The sequence below is a fragment of the Ostrinia furnacalis genome, unplaced genomic scaffold (genome assembly GCF_004193835.3).
Source record: "Ostrinia furnacalis isolate ACB-3 unplaced genomic scaffold, ASM419383v2 OfSCF1126, whole genome shotgun sequence".
NCBI classification, from domain to species: Eukaryota; Metazoa; Arthropoda; class Insecta; order Lepidoptera; family Crambidae; genus Ostrinia; species Ostrinia furnacalis.
In genome coordinates, this window is record NW_021131365.1 from 760664 (window position 1) to 777883 (window position 17220).

Consider the following 17220-nt stretch of genomic DNA (forward strand, 5'->3'; position numbering starts at 1 on the left):
GTTTTCCAACAAAGACAACCCTGGCTGATACTGCAACGAGACAAGATAGGTACTTACATAACCCTAATTTAAGTGACAAATGCAAGCATAGTGTACCAAGCTACATCGCTGAACATTCCTGGCAAGACTTTAGGACGAACTGAGGTATGGAGTATGAGATATAATGCTCAATTAATGATACGAATAGAGCGATGGATAGCACAGGGTAGACTGAGTCCATCTAGCAAAGTATGTGGAAGTCAATTTGGAGCTAGGCCACCTCCAATGACGTCACGTACGCGAGCGGGCGTATCGGAGGCGCCGCGCTGTGTTTGGGCGGCGCCTGCGCATGTTCATACAACGCGCACGCAGTTGATGATCCGCCGCGCTGCTGGCACAGACGGCGGCCGGGACAGGAGTGCCGGAGAGACGAGGTGGGAATATGAACCTTATTGTAGTAACAATATGCAAGAGGGTTGTGATGCACCGCGCTGTGTTTGGGCGGCGCCTGCGCATGTTCATACAACGCGCACGCGGTCGGAGACCCACCGCGCTGCTGGCACAGACGGCGGCCGGGACAGGAGTGCCGGAGAGACGAGGTAAGAATATGAACCTTATTGTAGTGGCAGGAGGGGGTACTATCGCGGCGCCATGCTGTGCTTGGGCGGCGCGTGCGCATGTTCTTACAACGCGCACGCGGTCGGAGATCCGCCTCGCTGCTGGCACAGACGGCGGCCGGGACAGGAGTGCCGGAGGGACGAGGTAGGGAATTCGCCAAGTCTGATTCTAGGAAGCACAGTAGATATCGTCACTGTACGCTACGGTAGTCAGAATATGAACTGCCTCAATAGAGGCAATAGCTAGATCATTGAATGCTTTATCCCAACATGTTAGTCGTATGATGGAAGTATGTTTAGATCTAGAAGCGACGTTCAAAGAGGTCGTAAGGCCTCCCCTCAGACTTACGACCTCTTATTAAATTGATTTGCGTTCGATCCGGACGCAGCACTGTGCCTGAGCTCCTTCACTTGAGTGATTCTCCTTATTCTCGTGAGGATCAGTGTGTGACGATACGATATGCATACGAGAAAGACCGAGGTCTTCTGTTGATCGCGTGAGGTGTAGTAACAACTAACGTCATATGTCTACCAAACATTCCTATGGCTCTGGGAAGATATGAGGAACATGAAAGTCAATCAGTAACTTTATTGCACTTGGTTGAAACAAAACTGTCTGACTGTTTTGGTCATCACTTAAAACTTTATTTCTTTAAATTGTTTTAAATATTTACATACAATTACTTACTTATTACTAATCATAACATATTTTATAATAATATTAACATCGTAGTCATTTCACTTACCTATTTAAACAAATTAAAGCGTATACTTACATAATATAAAACGATCAACCAGCAATCGACTAATATTTAGGTACCTTATTCAATTATTCTTCATTCTTTCTATTTTTCAAAGCTTAGGCAAATAACCACAAAATCGTGTCCAGTCTTTGACTGTAACTTAGACCCTCTTCCACCAGCTGTACTGACCATAACCAATCTTCCAGGAATGCGTCTCCGAAGAGAACGAGCCAGGTTACTGCCTCGCCGGCCGCTGCACGTGCAAGACTTGCTCGCCTGATGCACGAGACTTCGGCGGAGCGAGCACGCTGTCCCGCCCGCCATTGTATGTAGCGGCCATCTTGTCGCTCGCCGCCATCTTGAGACACTGACGCTGAAAGCGCGCGAAAATGTCAGTTGCAAGAAGGTTTGATACGCCTACCAGATTTTTTAAATAGGGTTGCACAAAATTATTGCAACACCAGTTATGATCCTGATCAAAATATTCCTAAAAAGTCTTAACATTGACTTTGATACAAATTAAAGTAAATAAACGAACTTCCTTGCAACTTTTCATTAGGCAGAATCAGAATCAGAATTTCTAATCAGATACTGTGTATCGAAAGGAATAAACAATGACTGGTCGAGTTTTGACTAGAGTTCTAAAGAAGTACTTTTAACAACTTTCATACTGAATCTTTTACTGATGAACAAAAGTTCTACTACCTACTTATATTTGTACCCTTTTTACCCACGTCAAAATAAATAAGGTTTGCGCGCTTAAGATGGGAGGTTGTTTTGTATAATTTTCTTTTTGAATAAGTTTATTAATTATGTCGTTATTAATAACTTAAAATTGTTATCTTTCTAAAGAGTTTTTAAAATCCTGGCTACGGACCTCTTTACTAATAAATACGTGCGTTGAACTCTAGTTTAAAGTTATGTATTTTTATGGAGATATAATTTTAAACTAGTGTCCATTTCCAGTTTTCATTAGTAAAGGGGTTAATTATTTTACAAATATTCTGTACGTTTCGTAGATCCTAGGTTGTTAATTGTTAATAGTTTTCAAATTTTATCCTAAGTTTGTAAATAATGTTATTATTGTTGTTAAAATGTAAATTTTAAATAGGTGTAGATATTTATCAATCTCTTCCGTCGTAGATCAGTATTTTGAGTGCAATTTAAACCGTCTGTTTGTAAGAGCAAAGTGTATGGGTAGATTTTATGCCAAAGAAGTGTACACAAACAATGAAATATTGTGTAAATAAAGAATATTTATTTTGGTCGATGTCAATTGTTTTATTTGATGACTTAAAATTCACTGTGACCTAGATGTCGAGTGTATTAGATAGAACATCTAAAGTAAAGTGGTTATAACTCAAAAAGTAGTTAAATGTGACAACCTCATAGCTGTGCCTATAATGTACTTACCTAAAGGCTAAGATGACAAGCGAAATATATCTGGATCAGTGGTTTTACAACAAATTCCTACAATACCTGTCTGTGACACGGACACGGAGGCAAGTTTTAAAAATTACTATAATCATGCTTATCTTACATAACTTATGTAGGGCCTGCACACGCAAATACTCTACTTACGTAACTTAGGACCTGCGACCACTAGGCGATAGAACAGCTGCAAATCTGTATTCCTAGTCGAACTTGAAGTAGTGAGCGACTTGTGTAAGGCCTGCCGCACGCTGGGCGACGTGGCGGCGTACACGAGCGGGTTCATAATAAAGGGAACTAGTAATAAACGCAGTACGCAATACTTACTTAGTTTAGGGCTTGCGCGCATTAGGCGACAGCTGCACATCTGTATTCCTAGTCGAGCTTGAAGTAGTGAGTGACTTGTGTAAGGCCTGCCGCACGCTGGGCGACGCGGCGACGTACACGAGCGGGTTAATTACTTACCCCCTTACTAATAAAAAGTTACACTGTTGTTGAACACTGTTTTAAATGAAATTTCCATACTAAACGTCACCTTAAAACACTTTTCAACGAGCGTGTAAGTTTTATTAGTAAGGGGGTTAGAATCTAGTCACAAACGCACCACTTACTTGGGTGATCTCTTTGGCAACATTCTTTTTTTTTCTGCCTCTCGTTATTGTACTTTTTAGCTGTCAAATAAATAATTTTTCTTTCTTTTCTTTCTGTAATATTTGTATTATAAGTAGGTAGTTCTGAATAATAATGACAAGTATATTTTGTGAATGTCTCTGTAATACGAACCAGTTCAAATATAGATTTGGAACACAACGGACGTCTCATTCCACCTACCTTCTACAAGTCCTACACAGACACCGTACACTTTACTTTCTTACTTAGCTTAGGGCCTGCGCGCACTAGGCGATAGCTGCACATCTGTATTCCTAGTCGAGCTGGAGGTAGTCAGCGACTTGTGTAAGGCCTGCCGCACGCTGGGCGACGCAGCGGCGTACACGAGCGGGTTCTAAAGAGAACTGATCACAAACGCACTAGGCACATACTTAGCTTAGGGCCTGCGCGCACTAGGCGACAGCTGCATGTCCGTGTTTCTAGTCGAGCTGGAGGTAGTCAGCGACTTGTGTAAGGCCTGCCGCTCGCTGGGCGACGCGGCGGCGTACACGATCATCGGGTTAATTACTTACCCCCTTACTAATAAAAAGTTACACAGTTGTTGAACACTGTTTTAAATGAAATTTTCCATACTAAACGTCACTTTAAAACACTTTTCAACGAGCGTGTAAGTTTTATTAGTTAGAGTCTAGTCACAAACGTACGACTTACTTAGCTTAGGGCCTGCGCGCACTAGGCGACAGCTGCACATCTGTGTTTCTAGTCGAGTTTGAAGTAGTCAGCGACTTGTGTAAGGCCTGCCGCACGCTGGGCGACGCGGCGGCGTACACGAGTGGGTTCATAACAAAGAGAATTATGTATTCACAAACGTACGACTTACTTAGCTTAGGGCCTGCGCGCACTAGGCGACAGCTGCACGTCTGTATTTCTAGTCGAACTTGAAGTAGTGAGTGACTTGTGTAAGGCCTGCCGCACACTGGGCGACGCGGCCGCGTAGACGAGCGGGTTCAGCGCCGAGTTGGCGTAGCCCAGCCATGTACACCATAGCCAGGTCACGTCCCTCACGCACTCGCATAGTGAGTCTGGAAAGAAAATTTAATACTATAAGGTCCCGTAAATAAATATTCATCATAATTTAAACCTTATTCACTTATCCTAAGTTCAAAAACCAAATAAAATAATCAACATGCTGTGCAGCAGAAAATACCCATAAGAAAGAACTTCTATTGCCCCCTGGCGCAATCATCATGAATCTGGGAAAGTATTTGCTCATCAGCATCGTTATCAAGTAATGTATTCTCCAACGCAGTAGCATGCCCTCTCTAATTTATTAGAGGCAAATGGAGAATTTGGCCTTTACTCATCACGCTGGCCAAACGGTTAATCTGAGAGTAGGTTAGGGTCTAACACTCTTAGGCTGGGTTGCACCATCTTACTTTATCTTTTGAGGGAGGCCTGATAATAATAATAAATACACTTTATTGCACACCAAACAAATAGCATAACAGAAAGAAAAGGAACACACAAGGTACAATTAGGCGGTGTTATCGCTATGAAGCGATCTCTTCCAGACAACTTTGGTGAGGACAGTTACTTGAAACAAATATGAAGCGGAAGGCGGTGTCGACACTAAAGAAATAAATGATAACAAAAGGCATACAATTTAAACCAAAATAATACATACAAATAATACACAAAATATATTCACAAATTAGCATTCTCCCTTAGTCGCCTTCTACAAAATGCAAGGGAAAGTGGGGGCAATACTATTCTGTTCACATTTGGTTCACATAGGTAACATTTATTTGATCAATACCTATATGGTCCAAGACCTACAAATATGAAAAATGAACTTACCCACTGGAAGCATCACGAAGAAAGGAGTCCAGCACACCAGGAACAGGGTCATGAGCATCACTATGGTGCGAGTGGCGCGCCTTTGGCGAGAGATTATGCCGTCCCTGGAAATATTACACAAATTATTCTTTAACACAATACACAATTACCTACCTAATTAAAAAGCATTATCTTTAACTCTACTGCTACTTATATTTGTCTGTAAGCAGCAGCTAAAATGTAAGTGACTTCGTACCTGTGACGTTTACGAAGACTTGATTGCTCGTGAAGTTTCTAAAGGCTAATGTAGTAGTTTTAGGCTGGATTGCACCATCTTACTTTAACTTTAACAAACGTCAAAAGTCTGTCAAATTTCATACACAATACATCGGTTATCGTTATAAAATAAGTTGGTGCAGCCCTGTTAGTCACGGATCTTTAGTATAGGTAAACGTTAACCCTGCAGCTTAAACTGCAGTAACAATAGAAAACTTCAAAGGTTTTTTAAACTGACACTTAGCATTAAAATTTATGCTTAGGACACTGTTATAAAGTGGGTGCTTTAAAGCTTTTATGAAACTGTATGCTATAAAATAATTTAAACAAAATTGTATCCTTACGATGAAGAGAAAGCTTTGTTTTTTGGCGATGCCGGCGCGGGACATTTTGCGTCTGTTTTGTCACTTGGCACATTCAGGTGGCAGCCTTTTGGAGAGGTAAATCTGTGGAATAAATTAATAAGTAATCTTTAATTTACCCTACAACAGTCATAACTTGACCTGCTTTTAAGGAATTTTCTATTATCAAAATAGATTTTTAAGGTGTAACTTACACTAATGTTTTTTGGACTTTAATCGTCTCAAGTGGTGTGGTAGTTTTCGGTGGTTCTGGTTTAGTCTGAAAAGAACCAACAAAAGAAGGTAAAATGAAGTCATTCTTTGTTATCAAGGACTTGAGCAAGCATCATTTTAATGCTGAAAACCGCAATCAAATTCAAATTCAAATCGTTTATTTGCATACTAAGTGTACATAAGGTCTTACACTTATACATATTGTGCTTATAACTTAGTGACCTAGTTAAGGTATTGCCTGATGTTACGTGAGATGCAATAGAAGAGAACCCGGATTATAGACTTAAGGAAAGAATCAGCAGACACTGAATTGTAGTCTCTAGCTGTTCGTTCGCATTAAAAAAGGATTAGGCAGAGTAAATACAAATGAGTAGGTAATCTTCATAGAAACGCACTAAAATTTAGCGTGGATTAGCGGGGGGAGTTGCGCCGAATTGTGTCAGTGTGTGCGTGCGCGCAGCATACGTATTGGCGCGCTCACATACAAACCGCGCTCGGTGCGTTTCTAAGAAGATGACCTACTCATTTGTATTTACTCTGGATTAGGGAACGTTTAGTGCGAGCTGATGCTAATGTGCGCTAATGCGAGGAATGTCAACAATTTGTGTAGTTATCATTAATGTCGACAGTTTGTTACTTACCGGCGAGCGTCCTCTATGCGCCCTGATGGTGGGTGGGGAGGCCAGCGCATACAGGATCCTGGCGTACAGGGTCACCATCACGCTCGCTGGCAAGTAGAACGAGAACGACGTGCTGAAGAACACGTAACTGAAACAAGGGACGATCATCTTCAGACTGAAACCGAAACTAAATTTGTAACTAGCACATACTTTACGGGGATAAAACAATAAAAAAGAATAGAATAGAATTAAATGGACTTTATTGAACACAGTGAGCACTTTATAAATAACTAGCTTTTCGCCCGCGGCTTCGCTCACGTGGAATTTTTCGGTTTTTTAACCTATGACACTCAGCAATAATATGGCGTTCTATTGGTAAAATAATTTTTAAAATCGGTTCAGTAGATCCAAGATTACCCCTTACAATTTAACAAAAATATACAAACACTCAAACTTTACCTCTTTATAATATTAGTATAGATACGTGATCGTAAGAGCATGTCAAGCAGCTGGTCTTCCGCGGAAGCCCTTGTTGCGGCATCGCGCATCCCTTCGGAGATATCTCTCAGAAGGGCTGCGCAATGCAAGGAAGGGTGTAGGTATGTAGGCCTAGGGATTCCCTCCAGATTAGATATTTACCTCCTAGCATGAGAATCACGATACTACCACGTGGCTTCTCTGGCTTTCTGGTGCTCAAGGGGATGCTGATTCTGTGACGTCATCAGGAAGATACTACTATAGTACCTACCTACTCCAGCCGACAGTGACAATGAAGATTTTACTTGTCCCTGTCCCTGTCCCTGTCCCTGTCCCTGTCCCTGTCCCTGTCCCTGTCCCTGTCCCTGTCCCTGTCNCCGTCTGTCCGTCTGTCCGTCTGTCCGTCTCTCCGCCTCGTCTCCGCACTCACCCGACGTTGGTGTTAACAGTGCAAGCCTTGGCCGCCTCTCCCGCGTGGAAGTGCCGCGGCGAGGGTATGAAGGCGGTGGGCGCGGCCACGGCGGCCGCGACGGGCCACACCAGGACGGCATACAAGCGCGCCTGCCGGGCTCGCGCGCGCGGGACAGCGGCGCCGACTGCTGGGGCTCGAGGCGATGCTGGTGCTGTGATGTCATCAGGAAGACACCACTACTAAAGTGACTATATCACTCTCGCTCTCTCTTTCTTTCTGTTTTTTAATTTTCTTTTTTTTCTTTCTCTCTCTATCTCTCTCCCTCAGTGTGTTTCTTTATCTCTCTTTCTTTATCTCTCTTTCTTTCTCTCTCTTTCTCACTCTTTCGCTCTTTCTCTCTCTTTCTCGCTCACACTGTTTCTTTCTCTCTATTTCATACTTTCTCTCTCTCACTCCCTCATTCCTTCTCTCTCTTTCTCTCCTCCTTCTCTTTCTCCGTCTCCATTTCCGTCTCCGTCTCCGTCTCCGTCTCCGTCTCCGTCTCCGTCTCCGTCTCCGTCTCCGTCTCCGTCTCCGTCTCCGTCTCCGTCTCCGTCTCCGCCGTCTCCGTCCGTCTCAGCCCGTCTCCACTCACCCGACGTTGGTGTTAACAGTGCAGGCCTTGGCCGCCTCCCCCGCGTGGAAGTGCCGCGGCGAGGGTATGAAGGCGGTGGGCGCGGCCACGGCGGCCGCGACGGGCCACACCAGGACGGCATACAAGCGCGCCTGCCGGGCTCGCGCGCGCGGGACAGCGGCGCCGACTACTGGCGCTCGAGGCGATGCTGGTGCTGTGACGTCATCAGGAAGACACAACTACTAAAGTACCTATCTCACTCTCGCTCTCTCTGTCTTTCTCTTTCTCTCTTTCTCTCTCTCTTTCTTTCTCTCTGTCTCTTCATCTCGACAGCGGCGTCGACTACTGGTGTTCGAGGTGATGCTGGTGCTATGACATCATCAGGAAGATACTACTAAAGTACCTACCTATGTACTCCAGCCAATATTGACAATGACGATATTACCTACTACTTCTATCTCTTTCTCTTTTTCACTGGTTGCGATGCTATGACGTGGTATCATGAGGAAGCATCTCTTTCTCTTTCACTCTCCCTTTCTCTCTCACACTCTCTCTTTCTTACTTTCTTTCTGACTCTATTGCCCACTCTCTTTTTCTCCGTCTCTCCGTCTCTGTCTCCGTCCGTCTCCGCCCGTCTCCGTCCGTCTCCGCCCGTCTCCGTCCGTCTCCCCACTCACCCGACGTTGGTATTGACGGTGCAAGCCTTAGCCGCCTCTCCCGCGTGGAAGTGCCTCGGCGAGGGTATGAAGGCGGTGGGCGCGGCCACGGCGGCCGCGACGGGCCACACCAGGATGGCATACAAGCGCGCCTGCCGGGCTCGCCGCTCGGGACAGCGGCGCCGACTACTGGGGCTCGTGATGCTGGTGCTGTGACGTCATCAGGAAGACACTACTACCAAAGTACCTACCTACTCCAGCCGATAGGTAGTGACAATGAAGATACCTACTTCTTTTCACGTTCTCGCTCTTACTATCTCTCTCTCTTTCTCTTTCTTTCTCTCTCTCTCACACTCCTTTTCTTTCTCTCTCTTTCTTTCTCCTCTCTCTCTCTCTCTCCTTTTTTCTCTTCTTTTTTCTTTCTCTCACTTTCTATTTCTTTCTCCGTCTGTCCGGTCCGTCTGTCTGTCTGTCCGTCTGTCCGTCTGTCCGTCTCTCCGTCCGTCCGCACTCACCCGACGTTGGTGTTGACGGTGCAGGCCTTGGCCGCCTCCCCCGCGTGGAAGTGCCTCGGCGAGGGTATGAAGGCGGTGGGCGCGGCCACGGCGGCCGCGACGGGCCACACCAGGATGGCATACAAGCGCGCCTGCCCAGCCTGGACAGCGGCGCCGACTACTGGTGCTCGAGGCGATGGGATGATACTACTAAAGTTCCTACCTACTCCAACCGAGAATGACAATGAAGATTCTTTCTCTCTTTCTATCCCTTTTTCTCTTTCTCTCATTGTCGTTGTTTCTGTCACTGTCACTGTCACTGTCACTCCGCCTCGTCTCCTACTCACCCGACGTTGGTGTTGACGGTGCAAGCCTTGGCCGCCTCTCCGGGGTGGAAGTGCTTCGGCGAGGGTATGAAGGCGGTGGGCGCGGCCACGGCGGCCGCGACGGGCCACACCAGGACGGCATACAAGCGCGCCTGCCGGGCTCGCCGCGCGCGGGACAGCGGCGCCGTGATGCCTCGCCAGCGCTCCCAGCCTAGCGCACATAGGGAGAGGATGGACGCGGTGCAGCAGAGCACGTCTAAGGTGCTCCAGCAGGAGCAGATGGCCCAGTCTGTAACAATTATTTGTAAGTAGAGGATGAATGAAAATGTTGAAACTTCTTTTTAGGTACCTAATTGTATTTATAAGTAAGCTACAAGTAGGTCAGGTAGTGAGTACCTACTATAAAAACGAAGCTCAACAGTCGATTCAAAATTTCAAACACAATATTGAAAGCTGTAATTTGTCTAACTAAAATATTTAGATCTGATGTGTGCTTGAGAATGATCAAAATATTATGGGCCTTAGTGCGTTTCCAATAGCTTTTGTATTAAAATTAATAGAAAATTACTTTATTGATTAACTTATTAAGGCTAGTAGCTGTGACGATGCCCATGGCTGCTGCTGCGACCAGCCATGACTCTCCGACTTCGCCGCGGTGTTTATAGTTTTACATTAATAGTTAGTATTATAACAATATCTAAATAAAACTCACTAATATGGAAGACAAAGAGCTCCCTCGCCGCAGCGATCGGCAGCACGAAGGCTCCTACCAGCAGGTCAGCTGCTGCTAGACTGGCCAGCGGGTAATGCGCTGGCGACCGCTGCGCCCGCTTCAAGGCAGCCAGCACAGCGCCGTTACCAGCGAGCGTGGTCGCTGTTACGATGCCCATGGCTGCTGCTGCGACCAGCCATGACGCTCCGACTTCACCACGGTATTTGTGGTTTTACATTAATAGTAGTAGTATAACAATATCTAAATAAAACTCACTAAGATGGAAGACAAAGAGCTCCCTCGCCGCAGCGATCGGCAGCACGAAGGCTCCTACCAGCAGGTCAGCTGCTGCTAGACTGGCCAGCGGGTAATGCGCTGGGGACCGCTGAGCCCGCTTCAAGGCTGCCAGCACAGCGCCGTTACCAGCGAGCGTGGTCGCTGTGACGATGCCCATGGCTGCTGCTGCGACCAGCCATGACGCGCCGACTTCGCCGCGGTGTTTATAGTTTTACATTAATAGTTAGTATTATAACAATATCTAAAATAAAACTCACTAAGATGGAAGACAAAGAGCTCCCTCGCCGCAGCGATCGGCAACACGAAGGCTCCTACTAGCAGGTCAGCTGCTGCTAGACTGGCCAGCGGGTAGTGCGCTGGCGACCGCTGAGCCCGCTTCAAGGCAGCCAGCACAGCGCCGTTACCAGCGAGCGTGGTCGCTGTGACGATGCCCATGGCTGCTGCAGCGACCAGCCATGATGCTCCGACTTCACCACGGTATTTGTGGTTTTACATTAATAGTAGTAGTATAACAATATCTAAAAACTCACTAAGATGGAAGACAAAGAGCTCCCTCGCCGCAGCGATCGGCAGCACGAAGGCTCCTACCAGCAGGTCAGCTGCTGCAAGACTGGCCAGCGGGTAGTGCGCTGGCGACCGCTGAGCCCGCTTCAAGGCAGCCAGCACAGCGCCGTTACCAGCGAGGGTGGTCGCTGTGACGATGCCCATGGCTGCTGCTGCGACCAGCCATGACGCTCCGACTTCGCCGCGCGTGCTTATTGTCGTCACTAGAAATGGGAAATGCTTAGGTTGCCAAATGTGGGTGTGCAACGGGACTAGAACCATAGCTAGAACACTAATAAGCAAAAAGTAAGTCCAACAAAAATATTTTGAAAAAAAAAACTTACCTACTACTTTTTGGGCTACACTGTTTAATAGATAAGGTACGGAACCTTGTAAATCTCAGACATCTGGCGACCCTAGTTGAGGGATTAGTCGTCCCGCATTGCAATGCCTTGATATTTAGTTTTGTTAATTACTTAGATGACTTTAAATAAAGAAGATTAGATATTTCTCGTGTTTATTGAATCTTCATAATCATAATCATCATCATTTCAGCCATAGGACGTCTAATGCTGAACATAGGCCTCCCCCAATGATTTCCACAATGGCCGGTTGGTGGCGGCTTACATCCAGCGCCTTCCCGCTACCTTTATAAGATCGTCGGTCGGAACTTTCATAATTATTATTATTAAACCAAAACTTAGTTATTAATGCTGCTTTAATTAAATAAACTTCGTACTTACTAATTTAAAACCTCTTGTCAACCAATAAACAATCCGTTCACTTTAGTCACGGTAATACTAAGTACTCCACATTCATTTCACTAAGATCCATAATGTTTTTTTTATTTTTATTCACTTTCACTCAAAGACTTTCACAAAATAAACATTAATTCATAACAAAACATTGTAAATTAATTAAAAAGGAAAACTGGTGTAATAACACAAACTTGCTGAATGTTTTTAATAACTGCTACGAAGCGCAAACACGAAAATATTTTATGAGGGTAGGTAATTTTTACTAAACGTCCTTTTCCGTCAAAATAAATTTACTTGTACCCTAACGTTCTCAATATTTTAATAAACTCACTTTGTACCATAGACTAAATTAAGTATTTTTTTTAAATAAGACTAAGTAAATTTAATTCGAACGCACAGTCATCTATATTTTTTATTACAAAATATTAACTAATGTAAGATTTCAACCACAGTGAAGTTTCAGTATGTACAGTGTTCAACTTGGACAATGTTCTATGAACTTGTGATTTGTGTCAGCTACCGTTGGTACCAAGCAAATTAGGGTAATAGGTCAACGGACATGTTTGTCCTGATTCTTTTCCAATATCCATACAATATTACAGTAGGTAGGACTATTTGATTGATAGTCGCGTATGTGATGCTCGCACCTGGCTTACAAAATTTAATCATTATTTTCGACAAAGTAGGATCTTACTCAGATACTGATTTAACAATAAAGCACTACGTAACGTACTATAATAATTTTGCCTGGCAAGTTCTACTTAGTTCTTTGCCTGTTGATCAATGTTGAAATGCTTATTCTATAATAGGAGTGTAATATTGATGATAAAAACAACCCATTTAATTTTATTCCTTTATTGTCAGTTAAGGGGAAATATTTAAAAGTTCATTCTCCTCAAGTTTCAGAATCTTACAAAGAAATGCATTTCATAAAAATAATGATAAAATGTATTTACAGGAATCTAAAACTAATTGATCTTCTAAACTATGCTGAATAGTTTAAATTACAAAACGTCCCTACACTTACAGCTAAATTTAAAGGCACGCAGAGATTGAAGATCATACATTTTCACACATTTTGTGCCCATTTCGTATGCTTTATAACAATCCATCAAAGTTTGATATACAGAATTACATAATTTGTAACGTTTGCCTCGAACTGAAAAAGGTCGTATCTGAAATTTATAAATTATTTTTAAAAAATTAACAAATTAGTAAAAAAATATTATCAAATATATTTTGTATCATTTTACTTTCTTCACAGCTTACAATATCCTCAAATTTACGTCTCTATTATAATTAAAATCGAGGCAAAACATTATTACATACAACATTTGTACTTTTACTTGACACCATTGAGTACGCTTAAATATAAAAGAGAATGCATTTAAAGGAAGCACGCGGTTTCGCTTATCTGTACTCTTACTTACTCTAACTAATAGTTATACAGTTATCACGGAATTTGCTTGAAGTCACAACACGTTAGGAAAAAATGCTTCTACATTGTATAATATTTACCAACTTAAGATCCAAAAGTATCGGTAATGTTTTTTTTTTCATAACGTTACGAATTCGTTTTTTACAATAATGTATGAAATTTAAAATATTTTTACACAATCATTTCAGTGTTGTTCTTTTCTTCCAAATGAAGATGACAATTGGCTCCTTGGCACGTAATGATGACACAGAAAAAATATAAAGTTAACCCTTAAAAACTAGAATAACACTACGAAGATCATTCTCATTCGAATTTAAATATTATAAAAAAAATAAAAGTAATATTTACAATATTGTAAGCATTTCACACCACGACATCGGCAGAAGTTCAACTTAACAATCTAGAAATAATATCATACAAAGTGTGGAGTTCTAAAATACGTAATTGAGCATAGAGTGTGGTCCCAAGGTTAACGATAGAACAATTTGGAAGGGTTTTAAAGCGAAATAATGGAATGATGAGATCTTAAAGTACGGTTTCCGTACTTTTTAGAAAACGTATTGTGCTTGAGGTGGTACATTTTTTGGAATGTTATGTGAGCATTCTTAGGTAACTCTATTGGAATTCGAATGAGTATACTTTTTTTATTTGATAATTTCAAATATCTAATCATATAAACATTGGATCATTTCCCATTCAGATTATTAGATTTACGCAAAATAACCACCTCATAAAATATGAATTACTTGGAAGCAAATATGGAATGACTTAGTAAAAAGCGGAAGATACTTAGAACTTCTTTAACCACTAACTATACCACCTACAACTGAGGTTGATGCCTATAAAATAGAAATAAATTAAAATTCATTAAAATTTCCAGACAGTCAAATAAAAAAGAAAACATTTAAAATAAAGAGGCATCAATCTCAGTTCAGATTCACTATTAAAAATCTAAGACTATTGTGTCTAAGACCGATATAATTTTATTTAATTCGCTTACAAAATTTTCAAAGATTTTTAACATCGAATAAGTATTATTCTTGATAAAGATTTTGTTTTACAAAACAGTTTCGTTTAATGGCCATAATAACAAAATACATTGTTCATAATTATTAATTTTGGTATTACAATATTATCTCGGTGTTAGAAACAAGTATAAACAATCTACATACACTACAGTACAGACGACAGCATGTCAACCTACCAAAATATATGAATTTCATACAAACATTTTAAAGTTTATGCCTGTAGCGTAAGGCTCAAAATGAATTGAGGAAATTTACATTTTGTGATAGGTAGATGTGCTGCCAAACGAACATTACTGGATCTAGCTAGGTGCTACGGAATCACACATAAATAATTTCCCTCCAGATACAAAAAACAATCTCAAAATGCAAAATATTATAATCCCATTAAAATTAATGATTTAAAACACTGAGTTATAAACAAGGCAATAAAAACATTTAACAACAACAATTCATGTATTACAAGATATATTGTCAATAAATTTATTACAAAATGTCGGTGCGTTCATTTGCAATAATTTCTGAAAACAGCCTCTGTATGAAACCAAATTACCTACTTTATTCAAAGTATTAAAGTTATGGTTACAATAATTATTTTTTTAATTTATAATAATAATGACATAAGATCTGAAAATTACATTTACGTCCTTTTTAATTTCAACCATCGATACAACGAGGCCTGCGTAAGCGATGGATCACCGAAAGTCTTGTCATGTGTGAGATTGAGTTAGTGCATAGTTAGTGCTAAACTATGTAACATCTACGAGTCATGGCTGTACATATCAGTCTATATCTACGGCACGCTAGCACCTTGAGATTTCTATCGAGTCATACACCTTCATACTACAATGCCATACAAAAAATCAGCAAACGTCGTAACTGCAGTTACGTCTTTTTACCAACTCCTGTCAGATATCGTGATAAAATCTAAGTGCCCGAATGAAAATGGCATTTCATAACAAATATACAAGGTGCGTTTTAATATCATTAGTAACTTTGTACAATTTATTGGCTTGAGCCACGTTTTTACAATCTGAGACTTACTTTATATTATATGTAGATGGCTTCTGTGGCGCCCTTGTTAGTTTGTTGTAGTTCGTTGGGGGACAACGCGGCGCGGTCGGACCAGTCAGAATGGGGCGACTGGGTCAGAGGCGTTTGTGGTGACGGTGACGACCAGTGGTCTGGGGATTCTGGTGATGGGGTCGGGAACGTCTCTCCTAGACCCCAACTGCCGTATAAACCTGAAGAAGAAGGAATGTATTAGTATGTGTTTTACATTGAACAAGTCTTGCTAATAAAATTACTATAAAAATCAGTCAAAGTACGACTGGTAATCAGAGGATAGACACTACAAGTCGATTGAGATACTCAATACTCAGTTATTTATACATAAAAGTGTTTAGTGTTGAAGATGCATAACTGTGTTTGGTGTTAAGGGTACCCAAAAGTATTAAGTGATGAGGGCACTTCGAAGTGTTTGTTCAGTTGTTGAGGATACTTTGAAATGTTTGGGGTTGAGGTTACTTAGAAATGTTTAATGTTAAGGATACTAACGCCCGTATTCAAAAACATTACTATGAGGTCTTCCAATGCGCGTGGACGCACAGAGTGACACACGAACCAATCACAGAGCTCTATTCAACGCTGTGCGTTCGATTTGCTGCTTCACTTAAGCAAGCATCGTTTATGAATACGGGGTATTTGGTGTTAAATATACTGAGAAGTGTCTAGTGTACTAAGAAGTGTTTGGTTTTAAAGCTACTTCGAAATGTTTGGCGTTGAGGACACTAAGAAGTGTCCAGCTGGTGTTGAGGATACATAGAAGTGTTTGGTGTTGAGGGTACTGAAAATTGTTTGGGTTTGAGGATAGTACATGGTGTAAAGGGTATTTAAAAGTGTTATTGATAAGGGTAATGAGAAGTTTTTGCCATTGAAGGTACTTACTTAGGCTATTGAGCGCGGGATGCTGCGCGCCCTGCACTTGTCCCAGCGCGGCCGCGTGCGTCATCATCGCCTGTAGCTGTGGATTGTGCTGGCCGTTACCTCCTGGAGAAATTAAAGGTTACCATTAATAAAGCACATTTGAAAGTCTATTTTTCGATGTTAGTTGAAGACCAGGATCGTCCTAACAGAATAGAAGGAGAGCAGACCGAGAGAAGACCCAAAATTTTGAGTGGTGTGCAATTAAAGTATATCTATTCATCTATATTACTAGCATTTTCAGCGCACGTCTTATTCTGCGAAATGCAACGTTGTGTATGAAACCATTTATTCACACTATTTTATCGATCGGTTATGTGACTAGACGTTTTTGTAAATAATAAAATTCACTGAAGACTTGAATCCAAAAACGTTTCATTAATTCGTCCGTTCATTCATCATCTATGGGATTTCCTCAAAATACCAGTCTCCCATTTATCCTTTCGTCTTTTTCATTCATTATTATTACCTCTGACAATTGGTGGTGGTGCGAGTGGCGCATCTATGGTGCGAGCTTGCCTAAATGCGCCAGCGCCGAGTAGGAGGCGGCGGTGGCGGAGGCAGCCGCGTCGAGGTGGTGCGAGTGGTGGTGCGAGTGGCGCATCTATGGGGCGAGCTTACCTAAATGCGCGAGCACCGAGTAGGCGGCGGCGGTGGCGGAGGCAGCCGCGTCGAGGTGGTGCGAGTGGTACATCTATGGTGCGAGCTTACCTAAATGCGCGTGCGCCGAGTAGCGGCAGCGCCACGATGGTGCCGGGTAGTGCATCTATGGTGCGAGCTTACCTAAATGCGCGAGCTTA

At 42.4% G+C, this 17220-nt stretch overlaps 3 protein-coding genes across 14 annotated transcripts in view; 1 reads left to right on the forward strand and 2 right to left on the reverse strand.

Moving 5' to 3' along the window:
* The window catches only part of LOC114351285 (prion-like-(Q/N-rich) domain-bearing protein 25), a 46244-nt gene extending 43635 nt beyond the window's left edge, over positions 1-2609 (forward strand). For all 4 annotated transcript variants that reach the window (XM_028302439.1, XM_028302438.1, XM_028302437.1 and 1 more), the window contains exon 8: positions 1546-2609. In XM_028302439.1, coding sequence (XP_028158240.1) covers positions 1546-1710 — 165 coding nt within the window. In that variant the 3' untranslated portion in view covers positions 1711-2609. The remainder of the gene's footprint in view (positions 1-1545) is intronic.
* On the reverse strand, positions 1623-12192 carry LOC114351283 (dopamine receptor 2). 3 transcript variants are annotated; one of them, XM_028302436.1, is made up of 9 exons: positions 11960-12192; positions 11204-11440; positions 9686-9953; positions 6708-6834; positions 6048-6112; positions 5836-5937; positions 5237-5340; positions 4260-4461; positions 1623-1712 (listed from the first exon to the last, which is right to left on the reverse strand). In XM_028302436.1, coding segments are annotated over exons 1-8 (1101 nt in total). In that variant the 5' UTR covers positions 11961-12192; the 3' UTR covers positions 1623-1712; positions 4260-4264. The 3 variants fall into 3 exon arrangements, with proteins under 3 accessions (XP_028158237.1, XP_028158236.1, XP_028158235.1); XM_028302435.1 differs by lacking the exons at positions 11204-11440; positions 11960-12192 and adding an exon at positions 10653-10848 and having other exon boundaries at positions 5237-5316; XM_028302434.1 differs by lacking the exons at positions 11204-11440; positions 11960-12192 and adding an exon at positions 10653-10848.
* Positions 12193-12960: 768 nt separating this feature from the next.
* Positions 12961-17220, reverse strand: part of N (neurogenic locus Notch protein) — a 155196-nt gene continuing 150936 nt past the window's right edge. For 6 of the 7 annotated variants that reach the window (XM_028302461.1, XM_028302462.1, XM_028302457.1 and 3 more), the window contains 2 exons: positions 16385-16486; positions 14208-15681 (listed from right to left, as the gene is read on the reverse strand). In XM_028302461.1, the coding sequence (XP_028158262.1) occupies positions 15488-15681; positions 16385-16486 (296 nt within the window). In that variant the 3' untranslated portion in view covers positions 14208-15487. Of the gene's footprint in view, positions 15682-16384; positions 16487-17220 lie in introns of all 7 variants that reach the window. The other variant, XM_028302458.1, reaches the window with a different exon arrangement.